Source organism: Suricata suricatta, chromosome 10 (assembly GCF_006229205.1).
Source record: "Suricata suricatta isolate VVHF042 chromosome 10, meerkat_22Aug2017_6uvM2_HiC, whole genome shotgun sequence".
Taxonomy (NCBI): domain Eukaryota; kingdom Metazoa; phylum Chordata; class Mammalia; order Carnivora; family Herpestidae; genus Suricata; species Suricata suricatta.
Genome location: NC_043709.1, coordinates 7,089,953 through 7,105,197, shown reverse-complemented (window position 1 = coordinate 7,105,197; position 15,245 = coordinate 7,089,953). Strand labels below are relative to the sequence as shown.

At 39.0% G+C, this 15,245-nt stretch overlaps 1 protein-coding gene across 2 annotated transcripts in view; it reads left to right on the top strand.

The window, feature by feature from the left end:
• EP300 (E1A binding protein p300) overlaps window positions 1-15,245 on the top strand; it is a 77,138-nt gene that overhangs the window by 23,460 nt on the left and 38,433 nt on the right. For both annotated transcript variants that reach the window (XM_029955811.1, XM_029955810.1), the window contains exons 3-8: window positions 3,709-3,885; window positions 4,943-5,204; window positions 5,788-5,901; window positions 6,900-7,145; window positions 13,070-13,163; window positions 13,728-13,865. In XM_029955811.1, coding sequence (XP_029811671.1) covers window positions 3,709-3,885; window positions 4,943-5,204; window positions 5,788-5,901; window positions 6,900-7,145; window positions 13,070-13,163; window positions 13,728-13,865 — 1,031 coding nt within the window. The remainder of the gene's footprint in view (window positions 1-3,708; window positions 3,886-4,942; window positions 5,205-5,787; window positions 5,902-6,899; window positions 7,146-13,069; window positions 13,164-13,727; window positions 13,866-15,245) is intronic.

Here is a 15,245-nt window from a genome sequence, read left to right as displayed (position 1 = left end):
GGTTTAATTTTTGTATTCCTGTGCTCTGTACGTTTCTGCTTTTAATATATAAAAACTTAGAAACAACCTGTAGAGTCAGAATTTTTTTTTTAAAGAAAGAAAAGTTAATCCCCTTAGGTACTTTTGTTTAGTTGCCTAGAGCTGTTGCAGCTTCCTGCTCTCCTGGTCCTCCTGCCTTTTGAGTTTAGCTATCTATGTCCTTGTGAGGCAGGTAGGTGGTGGGTAGTTGGACGTCTGGATCACATTAGGTACAGAGAAGGGGAACAAGGTCAAATAATGAACTACAGTGTAGCAAAAATTCAGTACAGTTATATTCCCTTCCTGTTATAATGGAGGTTGGGGAGAGCGAAAGGGTAAGGAGAAGGGAGATTGGTTGTATGTTACCTAACACTGACCAGACTCTGACGAACACGGGAAAACCAAAGGCCTGAGAGTCTTTTTTGGTCAGAATGTCCAGAAGTGTCAGGAAGGAATTACTGCTAGCTGACCTGTAGTCTGTGCAGTCTCTCTGTTTGAGACCACAGTCCACTTTGGAGTTCCTGGGTGATGCATTGTGATTGAGAAAATAAGCAGTCTCAGGAACTAGTTGAAACTCAGTTGATGTAAGCAGGTAAGCCAGTGTAAGGCAAGTGTGTGAACAAGCAGGAGGACCAGATTCTACTCTGATATATTTGAGTGGAGATATCATGCTTATTAAGAGACCTCAAAACAGCTTACAGATCCCGGTATTTTATTTATTTATGTAAATAGTGGACTCCTAAAAGCTTAATATATTGTCCGTTGGTCTTTTATGGTCTGTCATGCAGATTTTGTGTTAGAATGGCTTTCATTTTTATGTCTACCATGAACTTCCATGCTAATAGGAAACTCAGTTAAGTGAACTCTAACTCCCCCAGATATAGGCTCGTGTATTATTGGAACTGTATTAGCATATATATTAGTACTTGAAAAGCATATGCAGCTCCCGCATCTGTAGCCACACTTGAAACTACCCAAAGAGGGGCGCCTGGGTGGCTCAGTCGGTTAAGCCTCCGACTTCGGCTCAGGTCAGATCTCACGTTCGTGGGTTCGAGCCCCGCGTCAGGCTCTGTGCTGACAGCTAGCTCAGAGCCTGGAGCCTGCTTCTGGTTCTGTGTCTCCTTCTCTCTCTGCCCCTCCCCCTCTCATGCCTGTCTCTCTCTGTATCAAAAATAAATAAAACATTAAAAAAAAAGAAAAGAAACTACCAAAAGAAACCTGAACTTGTGTTTAAGCCTTTCTGTATTTGCTCATTCCTACAGTCTTACTGGCCACATTCACTTAGGAAATTCCAGTTATTGACGACTCAGGCAGTAAGTTGTTTACTCTGGATGCTTCCTGTTCAGGCTGCCCCTGTCTTTTATACTTTCCCCCAAACCTTGCCACTCCTTTCAGACTCATTCCCTGAGTTACTGAACTCCTTCCTAGTCTCTGATCTCATCTGGAAACTAAAAATGTTCTTAAATTTTCCTTCATTATTTTGTCTCTCTACTATAGGCAAACCATTGAACTGATAAAGATGTCATATTCTTATAAATTTGCCAGAGAATAGGTACTGCATATGATTTAAAGAACAGTTTTATTTACAGGGACATATTTATATGACTTTTATATTTCTGTTTTCTTAAGTCAAGGGGCTCTTTTTGTCTATCAGATTTAGGACAATGGGGTTACAAAGATAAATGAACTAAGTCTTCCCCTTACTGTGTAGAGTCTTAGGAGATAGAAGAGGCATGCATTTTATTTTACCATCTATGTTGTATTCTACATTAAGGCACAAACAGGGTAGAAAAAGAGCTCTTTAGCTGTCTAGGCCTATAGACAGATGCTTCAGAGATGGTAGCTTTTGAAATGTATCTTTAAGTAATGCAACAAAAAGAAAAATTGGGACTGCCTCTTTGTGAACTTAGTATTTTATTTCCTTTACAGGTTATTCAGGAGTCAAATAGGGGAGGGTGTGCCACTGTCTAGTTATAGGGAAAAGGAAAATCTTTAAGGCAAAAGCTAGAGATTCAAGAAGCAAATTGCTCCTCAGATTTGCAAGTCAGTTGGTACAGGATACAGTAGGAGACCATGGATAGATAGGCCTTATGAAGATCATGAAGGCTCTGGGTAGAAAATAGAATAGACAGAAGGCAAGAAAACCTGTTGGACACTGTCTACACAAGCTGTGATGAGGGGCTTGAATTAAGACCATGAGAGTGGACTGGGAACAGTTTTAGGGTCGTGTGTGCGTGCATGTGCGCGCGTGTGCGTTTTTATTTAGAGATAGAATTTGAAGGCTCCTCTGATAGAAATGGATCTAGCTGAGAAGGATGAAAATCTGGTATGACTCCTTTTAATTGGGCAGTAGCGGTAGTCTCCCTACTTTACTGAGAGCTTTCCTGTGTTTTAAAGTAAGTGGTGTTGACTTAGGGGGGTTCTTATGGGAGAATAAGATTGTAAGTTGTATTATCGCTATCTGTAAAACATTTGGCTTCTGAATAATTAATAGTCTGTTAATAACTGTCTATTACTCCATGTTGACTTTCATAAATACAGACAAAAACCTACTTTAAGTATATAAGGGTTACAAAGAAATTCACATTACTTTAATATCCAAGTAGGTAATTTAATGAATAAAGCAGCTAGGTTTTCTAGATTTATGGGTTTGTTCTTTGTTTGTTTGTTAGAGATGGGGAGAGCAGCAGAGGGAGGGTGAGAGAGAGTCTTAAGCAGGCTCCACGCTCAGCATGGAGTCTAGTGTGGGGTTTGATCCCACTATCCTGAGATCAAGACCGAAGCCAAAATCAAGAGCCAGACACTCAGCTGACTGAACCACTCGGCGCCCCAAAGAGCTAGGTTTAAGACAGCAAGGACTAAAAAAAAAAAAAAAAAAAGACAGCAAGAACTGATGTGGACTCTGAAGTTTACATGTTTTATCCATAGGATTCAGCTTCGGGGAATTTTAAAATCACTCTGCTACCATGTCCCTTAATGAAAAAGGATATATCCCCAAGAGTATCGGTTTTTTACCTTTTATGTAAACAAAATGTTGGAACAAGCATTCAGATACTTTTGACATATCAAACTCTCTAACACATTTAAGGATTAGGTCATTTATTGAGTTAAATTTATTAAGCTATATTTTATATATTAAATAAAAATACATTTAATGCATTAAAAGTGAAGATTAATGCAAGCCTTAGCATATACAGATTAAAGAAGATGCTTATAAAATTTTCTAAAACAATTTATATCAAGTATTTACAGAAAATATCTGTAAATTTACTCTACCTAAGCTGAAATCTTGAAAATACGAGTATTTTCGTAAACATACTTCTGTAGTCTTGTTTTTAATTGTGGAGGATTTCCTTTAAAATTGTTTTTATAAATTAGGAAGTGGAGAAGGAAAGAGGGGCACCTGGGTAGCTCAGTCAATTAAGTGTCTGACTTAGGCTCAGGTTGTAATTTCACGGTTTGTGGATTCAAGCCTCGCCTCAGGCTCTGGGCTGACAGCTCAGAGCCTAGAACCTGCTTCTGATTCTGTCTCCCTCTCTCTCTGCCCCTCCTGCTTGCACGCACTGTCTGTCTGTCTGCCTCTCACAAAAATATATAAACCTTAAAAAAAAAAAAAAAAGGAAAGAGAATAGTAATGTTCTGTTAATGTAAAGAATAAGATTTAATTTCTCCTGTTTTTTTTATTCTTAGATGGGAATGATGAACAACCCTAATCCTTACGGTTCACCGTACACTCAGAATTCTGGACAGCAGATTGGAGCCAGTGGCCTTGGTCTCCAGATTCAGACAAAGTCTGTGCTACCAAATAGCTTACCTCCTTTCACAATGGATAAAAAGGCAGTTCCTGGTGGAGGAATGCCCAACATGGTAGGTAGTAATGTATCTACAAATTTGTCTTTGAACTGGCATTTTGACAAAAGAATTGTGTTAAACTTTAATGCTTTCTGCTGTATACACTAGGATGTAATGGATGGACCCTGGATCCAGGAGGCTTCTGCCTTCCTTCTGTTACCCATGGAATTTTTTTTCAGAAAGGGTATAAGGCCAAATGGGAGCGAGTGGGGCTGCTAAAGTGGAAATTCTGTGGCCTGCCATGTTACACATCTTCTTGTGAGCAGTTCTATAGAATATGAGAGTAGAACTTTTCTCCTCTTGGGAAGTACTCTCTGGCAAAGGATTCGTTTCTCAGTGACCATATCTACACATTTGTATCTGATATTACCACACAAAAGTAATTTCCCTCTCAAAGTTAAACATTGTTTTAAACAGTGATTTTTGTTTTGAATAAATCTGCAAAGCTTCTAACATTTCTGTTTTTCTAAAAACAAAACTGTTTCTACTTGGAAATTTAAGTAGTCCATGTGTATTACCTTTGGGAGATACTGTCCTATAGAAATTGTATTTCTCTTTCAGGTTTTTTATTTTTGCCTGTATTTCAGAGACTTTAAATACTGTAGATATAAAAACGAATGAAACATGGCATCTGTGGCCCCAGAAAAGTTTACTTTTTTTTTTTCATTAGGGAAGAGAGAGAGCTTTCTTCCGTAATTACAAAAACAAACTTTTCAGCCACCTAAAAGGCCCCTGCTCAGTTTCCCAGGAAGCTCTTCTTGTCACTGTGTTTCAAAACCTAACTGGGACTTGCTGTTCACTACAGATTCCTTGCCTTTCCCTCTCCCACCCGAACTTACTGTGTCCTCTTTATTTTCCTCTCTGTATACTACATATACTTTGATTATATTACTTGGTAATGTAACTCTTTTACTGAACTTCTTGATGGTAGAACCGTGTTTATCTACTGTGGAATCCCCTGTGGCACCTGGTAGATGTCCTTAAAGGTTTTAATTGAAAATGTCCAGGCCTGTGTTTCCTAAAGAGCGCACTGCAACACCTAACGTTACACGTACCGTGTTGTCTCCCTTAGGGTCAGCAGCAGGCCCCACAGGTCCAGCAGCCAGGCCTCGGGACCCCGGCCGCCCAAGGGATGGGTTCCGGAGCGCACACGGCTGACCCGGAGAAGCGCAAGCTCATCCAGCAGCAGCTGGTCCTCCTGCTGCACGCTCACAAGTGCCAGCGCCGGGAGCAGGCCAACGGGGAGGTGAGGCAGTGCAACCTCCCCCACTGCCGCACCATGAAGAACGTCCTCAACCACATGACACACTGCCAGTCGGGCAAGTCCTGCCAGGGTGAGTGGCCTCAGAGCGTTTTGTGCTCAGCAGTTAATGTTTACAGTCTGAGACGAGAGAATGTGATCGACTGCTCTGTGTTGAGACTTCTTCACCGATAATGTCCTACTCCATGTTAGGATGTGATAAAATTCAGTATTATTTTGTGATTATATAGGGATGTAGTAGGAATTTTAAGGATTTTCCTTTTGTGATGATCCTTAGTGACTTCGCTCCAGCATAGCACAGTTTAAATATTATTGAGGGTTTGCTGTCAGATAGGCAAACACTAAAACAGTGTTACCCAATTTAATACAGTTTATATATGTATGGAGTCATTAGAAATCTGTTTTTATAAAGTACATTGCACGTCTTGGTGAAAAATATGGGCTTTGGAGGCAGATTGCTTAAGTTTGAACCCCATTTGGTGTGTCTGACTTTATGCAAATTAGTTAACCAGGCCTTGCCTGTTACTCTGTTGGGATGTTAGGAAGATGAAATGAGTGAACATATTGTAGCATTTGTTAAGTGATCGGCAGGTTAGATGATACTGATGTAAAAAAGTATAAGCTACATTTGAAAAACAATTTTTTTTTCTTTTTAGTGGCACACTGTGCATCTTCTCGACAAATCATTTCACACTGGAAGAATTGTACGAGGCATGATTGTCCTGTGTGTCTCCCCCTTAAAAATGCTGGAGATAAGAGAAATCAACAGTGTGAGTGATTAAATCTTTTAAAGCTTTTATACCACAAATACTCTGAAGACTCTCGCCAGTGTAGTTGAGGGGGACCTAGACTTCGTGCCTCTTGATCACGCGAAGTTCCTGTGCCCGTTCTGTGCTGTCATGCCAGGTTCTCTTCCCCCCCCTCCCCCCCATTAGCTTCATGTCAGTGAGGTTAGGATTGACCTGCTTATTGCCTAAGTAACATCCAGAAACTCTTCAATAGTTATTTTGTATAAGAAGGGTGAATTAATGCTCCATTTTTACGTCCATGAAAACTTCAAAGATCATTACTGTGACATTGGGCAAGTTACTCTTTTATACCTGTGGTCTAAATACTTAGATACTTTGAAATTATTTCAAGAGAACGAGAAAGGTTTGGAATTATTTTTAGAAGCCTAGGATGATGAGCTTTTCTGAAAGACAAAAGCAGAAAGATCTAAGTGCAGCTACCACACCTCCTCTCTAGAAACAAAAGATTAAGCATTTAGGGTTGAATGACAGATTTGGAAACATATGTGCAGCATGTGAAGAAGGAATTAAGTGTCATAAATTAATTATGAAATCATAAATAGCCCAGTAGAATATTGGGAGAAGGAAATACCAAAAAGTTCACTATTAAATTAAGAAATGAAATAAGGTACTGTTTCTCTCTCATCACTTGAGCAGAAATGCTACCTGGTATTGGCATTTGTATGGCTCTGAGCTGTTTGTACACTGTTGGCGGGAACACTGATACAGCCTGTAGGAAGGCTTTTGGTCACTCTGGATCAGAAGCCTTTCGTGGCAGTGATAGTGACTGATGCCTTTGACCATGGAGTTCTGCCTCTAGACATTTTTTTCAGGGAAATAGTGGGAAACAAAATGCATGTACTGAGATACTTCATAATCACATAATAATAATTTTGGGTCTTCTAAATTCATTCAGATAGGTTAGTCCTGTTATTTTCACATCTTTAACATTGTAATCCCTTTTCTTTTGTCTTCTCTAGCAATTCTGACTGGAGCACCAGTTGGACTTGGAAATACTAGCTCTCTAGGGGTGGGTCAGCAGTCTACCCCCAGCCTAAGCACTGTCAGTCAGATTGACCCCAGCTCTATCGAAAGGGCCTATGCCGCGCTCGGGCTGCCCTATCAGGTAAATCAGATGCCGACGCAGCCCCAGGTGCAAGCAAAGAACCAGCAGACTCCGCAGTCTGGCCAGTCTCCCCAAGGCATGCGGCCCATGAGCAACATGAGTAAGTTTATGTCTTTCTTTGTGACAGGTGTGATGTTGGTTATGTGTGTAAATGCCATGTAATGTGTAGAAATATCTCCTTGGTTTATTTTAGTCTATGTCTCTCTCTCTCTCTCTCTCTCCTAATCTCTTGATTTTTTTTTTTTTTTGGTTACATGATTAATTTCTTGGAGTAGTTTTTTAAAGATTATAGTGTAAAGTCTCATCATTATCTACCAGAGGCCGCTGCTTGTCCTTGGTGATGAGTTCTTCCGTAACTTTCTAGAAGACAGTCTGGTTCTGAATGATACACCATACTTTTCATATAAAGTCCATTGTCATCCTTTGGATAATATTTGTAGTAGCCTTTAGTTTCTGCCCATTATTGTTTGATTTTAAATGAGGAAGCAAAATTGGGCATGCTACTCTTAGAAAAATGTAATCTTGTTGATTTTTGTTGTTTTTAACTTAAATGTATACAGTTTCTTGACGAGCAGTGCTAACTTGTTAAATAATTATTGAGTGAGGGGTTTATTAAAAATTAGACCAGAAACTGGGATGAAGAGCTAATCTTACCCTTTCCGGCTAGTTTTCAAACGCTGTGTATTCAAGTACATGAAAGGGGTAAAATGGATTTCAGAACTTTATTCCCTGTTTCGCCTTTTTTTTACTTACGATTGCTTATTTTCTTCTCTCCTCCATGTTTTCCAAAGTGTTACCCAAACTCTTCCTTTAGTTTTAGGATCTTGTCCTAGTGCAATTTCCTACTCCTGACTGGCCTGGATTTTCATTTTTGTAATTGGTTATTTCCTGTTAATTTTTCAAACTTCTGTTTTAATTCCTACTTTCATTCTTTCTGTCTTCTTTGTATCATCTGTGTATGTACATTTGTTTATAGCCACAAAATTATTTAAAAGTTTCTTGAGATTTCTTTTTCCTTTTTTTTTTTTTTTTTTTAGCATCTTTATTTTAGTCTTAAAGCTTAATCAAGTTTACATTTATTTCTTGTTAATTCAATCCGTGGTGCCTTTTTGGTGATAATCATTGTGAACTAGAACTTCTAGAATACCTCATTTATTTCTTGTATTCAGTCTTACCTTAAAAACTAATGTGAGAACATTCTTTTTGGCATGCTACATTACAGCCTCACGGTTTCTGTTTCTCAGACCCAACCCAATGAGGCAAAGGCTTCCACATGAAGTGTTTTTTTCTTTCATATGAAAGCCCTTTTATTTTTATTTTTCTTTAATTAATTGATTGATTTATGAGAGAGCGAGCGAGCGCGAGCTAGCCGCGTGCACACGTGCCCATGAGTGGAGTAGAGGCAGAGAGAGAGGGAACAAGAGTCCCAGGCTGGCGCCCCGCTGTCAGAGCAGAGCCTCATAAGGGCTTGAACTCACAGACCGCGAGACGGTGACCTGAGCTGAAATCAAGAGTCGGACAGTTAACCTGTTGAGCCACCAGGTGCCCCATATACTAAAGCCCTTTTAAAAATAATTATTCTTGTGTGTTTATGTTGAAAGGTGCACCCTCTATTTTCATATTGTTTTCTTGAATTCCCTAAAACTTAGATAATAAAAGAAATGAATATCAAACTGGAATCACCATGACTAGGGCATATCGTTTTCTCAGGAGTCTTTGAGAGAGTTTGAAGAAAGTATTTTACTGCATATTAGGGGCGTGGGACTGCTTTTTGACTTCACACCAAAATCTTTTTATTTATTTATTTATTTTTAAAAATGTTTATAATTTTGTTTTTGAGTGACAGGGCGAGCATGGGAGGGTCAAAGAGAGAGGGAGACACAGAATCTGACGCAGGCTCCAGGCTCTGAGCTAGCTGTCAGCACAGAGTCCAATGCGGGGCTCGAACCCATGTACCGTGAGATCATGACCTGAACCAAAGCGGGACGCTTAACTGACTGAGGCACCCAGGCACTGCGGTTCACATCAAAATCTTAAGAAATTTATTAGTTTTAACCAAAACGTGTTATTTCTGAGTGATGTTTGGACTAAAGGTTATTACTATAAATTGTTTTGTTGGGTATTTCAAGTGACCCTTTAAGGCTTCTATCATTATTAGAGTTTTATAATGGATTTTACTTAGGAATGTAAAACATTTTGGTGATGATCAGAAACATGACCCTGGAGTTGAATCTTGGCCTTAGCCTACCTAGTGCCATGTATCAGAAAGAGTAATGAAATACACAGTTCAATATTCAAATTAGTGTTAACTGCATTTTCTTACTTTTTTAATGTCTCATGATTTTGAAATACTAAACCAAGCTCTTCACTTCTGTTTTCTTTCACTAATGGTCTTTATCTTAGGATATTTTAGGTTCGGACCTGGTATGGTAGAATATATCCACAAATGGGTACTATGTTGTGTCCCCTAACAGTGTAAGATTTTATTGCATTTTTAAACAAAAGCAATTTACTTGGGTGTATTTCCATTTACTCAGCAACCTAAAATGTTATCTTTTATGTTATTCTAAGATTGGACTCCCAAGTGGTTAGTGCTGTCAGGTCTCATCCATATATATATTCTTTTTAAGTTTATATGTTTGTTTATTTTTTGAGAAAGAGCACAAGCAAGGGAGAGGCAGAGAAAGAGAGAGGGAGGCATAGAGTCCAAAGCAAGGTCCAGGTTCCACACCATCAGTGTGGAGCCCCGCATCCGGCTCCACTCCATGAACCCTGAGATCATGACCTGAGCTGCCTTAACCAAGCCACCCAGGTGCCCCTAATTGTTTTTTGAGAGCGACAGAGACATGAGTTTGGGTGGGGCACACTTAGGGTAAAGGTAGTATTTTGATGTTAACTCCCATGTGAATACATTTTTCTCTCCTAAATTTTCATTTGGAGTTTTCAAACCTACCTAAAAGTTGTAACATTCCAGTAAAGACCCTGCCTTTTAACTTAGATTTCTTTATTTTCAACATTTTGCCACATTTGTTTTATTCCTTTGTGTACTTGAGATATCTTGACCCTTTACTGCTCCTTTAGCATGCGTTTCTAAGAGTGAGGACATTCTTCTCTGTGACCACAACGCTGTTACCGTGCCTACATAATTTAATATTTGTTAATAATGTCACCTCATGTACAGTCTATATTTTAATATCTCCAGTTGTCCCCCAAAGTCATTCAGGGCTTTTCCATTCAGTTTGTTACGTGCCTTTTGTCTTTTTTAATCTAGAAGTCATCTCCCCTCTCTTTGTTCGCCACACATTGAATTTGATGAACATTGTAGATTGTCCTATAATTTGAGTTAGTCTGATTGTTTCCTTATAATTAGATCCAGATTAAACATTCTTGGGATGAATATGCCATGTATGGTTGTGTGTATGTGATCAGGCTTTAATAATTTCAGCATAAAAATGTCTTAGGATTTTTTATTTGCCTTTGACCTATTGTCTTGTTTTATTACTGGCCTTCACATTATTTGTTAGCTATCTTTCAGCTCCGTTACAGAAATTCTGGACCTATTTATTACTGTCAAGATCTCCTGGGTTTTGTTTTGTACTCTTTTAGGAAGTATTTTTTTTTTCCTCACCTATTTGGTAAATAATATGAGTGTTTGTTTTCCCAGGCTGTTGGATTTTTAGAAAAAGTAGTATTTATGTTTATGGGTCTGTGTCATACCATCTTTACCTGAGGTGTGGAGTACTGGGTAGGATTGAAATGCCCTAAGCAAACATTGATACTACTGCTTGTAAGGATACCAAGACATATTCACCGTAACAGCTTGGGAGTACAGACACAACTCCCCCATTGTGGCAGACCTAGCTGATGCTGGAACATTCTGTTATAAATGTGAGGTACCTTTGACTGATGCAGACATTTGAATAAATGAGAAATAGCATTCATTCAGATATGCCATGTGCTGGGGGGACAAACCTAGGAAGCGGGAAAGGCCTCTACTTTAAAGCCTCTGTACTATGGATGAGAAGTAAGCGATTAAGTAGACAGAACCGCAGGATCTGTTAACATACGTCAGGTTATAGAGATGGGATAGCCAGAGAAGAGAATCCTTTCTGAAGCCCTAAATGAGAGTTTTTTACTCTAAGACTACCTTGGTCGTTTTGGACCACATTGTTAGTCTTCTAGTACCTACTGAGTTCACCTGCTCTTCAAAGATTTTATTAGTATGAGATACCTCCTAGGGCTTAGAAAACAAAAAGCATATTTCCCCCCCTAAGTTTGTTTATTTTGAGAGTGGGGGGGAAGGGCAGGGAGAAAATCCCAAGCAGTCTGTGTGCCTTCAGTGCAGACCCCCAGGCTCATGGGGCTTGAACTCATGAACCATGAGATCATAACCCGAGCCAAAATCAAGAATTGGACACTTAACCGACTTGAGCCATCCAGGCACCCCAAAAAGTATATTCTTGATGAGTTTTAGGTGTTATGATTCTTTTTTTTTTTTTTTCATTCCCTTGTGACTTATTCTTTGGTAGTGCCAGTATTTTCTGACTTACGTCATTTTTCTCTTCTCAAGTGAATGCTCCCTCTTAGGATCTTCAATACTAACCTGTGTAAGGGTATTCCTTTTCAAGTTATGGTTGAGCCATTTCTTAGAGTCAGTGCCAGATATTAAATGGGGCTGGAGACTTCAGAGAAAGTGTTTTGCTGTTTTCCTGTGCCATCAAAAGGCAGTGAGATAAGCAAATTGATGTAGAGTGTAATCACTTTTTCTTTTACCCCTTCGTACTGTTGCCATCAATAAAGGAAATCAGTGTTACAGGTATATAATTTCTCTACAAAAAAGTATTTACACATGGAGTGTTTACATTGACAAATACAAAATTAGGAACAATTCTGTTTTAAAAGGCCACTTCCAGTACATTTCAGAGCTAGGCTGATGCTGTCAGAAGCAAATTTCTGCCTGTGTATTTAGGAAACATGATGAAGGAAAGCCAGTAGCATTTTTCTCCATTAAATGTTGTTTATAGATCTAGCCAACTGTTGGCATTTTAGTGGGAAGTTTTTAGTTTCCTTGTTTTTAACTAAAATACCTTGTGAGGTTTATCAATAGAATTGTGTATTTTATTTATTTATTTATTTTTAACATCTTACTAAATTTTGAGAGACAGAGACAGTGTGATCAGGGGCGGGTCAGAGAGAGGGAGGGAGACAAAGAATCCGAAGTGGGCTCTAGGCTCTGAGCTGTCCACACAGAGCCTGACACGGGGCTTGAACCCATGAACTGTGAGATCATAACCTGAGACGAAGTTGGACACTTAACTGACTGAGCCACCCAGGCACCCCTAGAATTGTGTATTTAAAAAATTTTTTTTAACCACATGAAAATCTGATTTAGTGTGAATAGTGCTGCTGTTTTTTGTTTTTAAAGAAACGGACTATTCATTAAAATTGCTAATGGAAGAGGTAATGTACGCACATAGAACTGCTCAGGGCCGTTTGAAGCAGTGTATTCAAAATGTTCCACCAAAACACTGTCTCTGATTCCCCTCTCCAGGGATCATCGCACTTAGGTTCCTGATGTCCTCTCATAAGTCGTGCTTAAGAAACAATATGTGCATATAGTTATTAAAACAGTTGTGGTTTGAGTTTTTACTCTCTTTAACATCATTGTATGTGTGTCCATACATGTGTAAGTCATACACCTATGAGACAAAATAATCACAATTGGAGAGAGTCAGAGAGTGTGCATGAATTTTTTTATTGTCAGCATTTGCCAGATAGCCCTACTATTTTTTTCCTGGTTTGTCATTTGTCTCTTTGTTCATGGTGATTATTTTATTCATTACTCCAATTTGTAAATCGTTTATTATCTTGTTTATTACTCCAGTTTCTAAAGCTTCTGGCCTTTGGGTCTTTGAAAGGATAAGCATTTCTTGTGATAAGTTCTTCTAGTACTTCTATAGCTTTTCTTTCTTTTTGCTATTGGTATTTAAAATATTCTGTCTTTTTGGTTTTGTTTTGTCCTAGGTGCTAGTCCTATGGGAGTAAATGGAGGTGTAGGGGTTCAAACATCAAATCTGATTTCTGACTCAATGTTGCATTCAGCCATAAATTCTCAAAAGTAAGTTTTTTGTCTTGGTGTATGCCCTGTGTCATGTTTCATACTCCTGTTCAAATTCTTTTTCTGAGTTTTTTTCCCCCTTGATTTGAAGCCATCCTTGATGGATGAAGACAAGTAGTATATTGGAGCCCATACTTTTGGCTTTCTACAGTCTTACTTGAGATCGTATCAGTTATCGGGGGCAACCTGAACCTTCCCCAAATAGAGTAGGAAGTTGCAAGTATGCAACTGCTTAAGAAATGAATTTGCTCTAATCCAGTGGTGTGAATTAATCCATTAGCCAGTGATTCCCTGGGATAAGCTGTCAGAGTAAGTTGAGTCTTACAACATAACACTTAGGTCTTCACACCCAAGACTTCATCCTCCCCTGTGCATGATGGAGTGCTGTGGGTGACCTCTGCCACACACAAGTACACACGCACAATTTCCCCTAGATTTCTTTATGTTACGAGATTTGTCGTAGTATGTTGGACCCATTGTAGTAATCACTGTCAGCTATACTTCAAATGAGATCTTTTATCTCCTGCCTTCTTCACTGAAACTATTTCACAATATCTTTTAAAGCCCAATGATGAGTGAAAACGCCAGTGTGGCCTCCCTGGGTCCCATACCAACAACAGCTCAGCCATCTAATACTGGAATTCGGAAACAATGGCATGAAGATATTACTCAGGATCTTCGAAATCATCTTGTTCACAAACTGTAAGATTATAGGCATGTCTTATTCATAAAGAGTCACCATGTCAGCATGCTTCCAGTCTGCCAGGCACTTAACCACAGGAGCAGGAGGATTGATTTTTCTATAGTCTGGCTGTTGCGGCCAATGCCTCTGCTCCTGTGACTGTTTTGCTTCCTGTCCTGCTTCTCAGCCTTTCCACCATCGTTTGTAGGAGTATTTCAGCGTTAATGTGTGTGAACTGTTTTACCTAGTGACAGTTTTCAATACATTAGATTAAAATTACTCATTTTAGTTACACTACCTTTGTGAAAGTCAAATTTCAAAAGGAAAACCAGGTCTCCCCTCTTTAGAATATGGTGGTGGCAATAGTGTTTTCTTTTATCGCTATTAAAGTTTTTATGACGTTGACAAGTTTAACCTGGTAGTGTTCGCTCCGGGGTCTTCTGGCCCCCCAGGTGTGCATGGTGGTAGTCGGCGAGGGGCCTCTGCGTTGTTTGTTGTGGAGCTGATAGATGCCAGCTCTTCAGCCGCACCCTCTTTTCTAAAGAGGTCTTGTCAGGTGAAAGGGGAAGGGAGAGAGGGAGTAAAATGTAGTACGCCCAATATTATCAGAAATCGAGCTTGGACCTTGCTGCTTACGGAGCTTGCACTTGGAGCGGCATCCAGCATTTTTTTCCTCCGGGAAAGCAGTCTTTTTTAATTTTCCCCCCACTTAATAGAAGGGTCTCTTTCAGTCCATCCATATTTTTTATTGGCTTAGAGCTGAGTGGTCTATTTTTTATCTAAATTTATTTTTATGTTAACAGCATACCAATTATATTTGACTTTCATTTAGGAATTCAAAAATGAAGGTACTAGAAGTGGAATTTGGTGAGAAAATCCTAAAATTTTAATAAAATGAATTCAAAAGGAATAAGCAAAACAGACTTACCTTATAATACTCAGATTGTTTAGCGACTGCCCTCTCATAACAGACAATAGATTATTTGGGCTTCACCATATGACTTGACACTATATGTTTGCAAATTTTTTCCCAACTCAAAATATTCTTCTAAACTTCCATTTATTTCTTCCCCATCTGATTTTTTTCAAGTCCTGCACAAGTGAGCATGAGACCTCCTTGTAAGATTTTGTAGTGGTTATTAGTTTTTATTTTATTAAGCTGAATACATTGAGAGTAGAAGGATGTGAAGGCATTTCTACTTGATACAATGACAAAGGTCAGGTTTCCTCACTTCCTTTCTGCAAATTCCACAGTATAATTTTTTTGCTCCTATGTTAGCATGACAGGAACCCAAGGGGATTATTATGGTGTCACTTTTTTATGTTCTGATTGGGGAGACCCTTTGTTTACTGCAGAGACAACTTCATTTTGGTCTGTATCATTTAATATTTGAGCACAT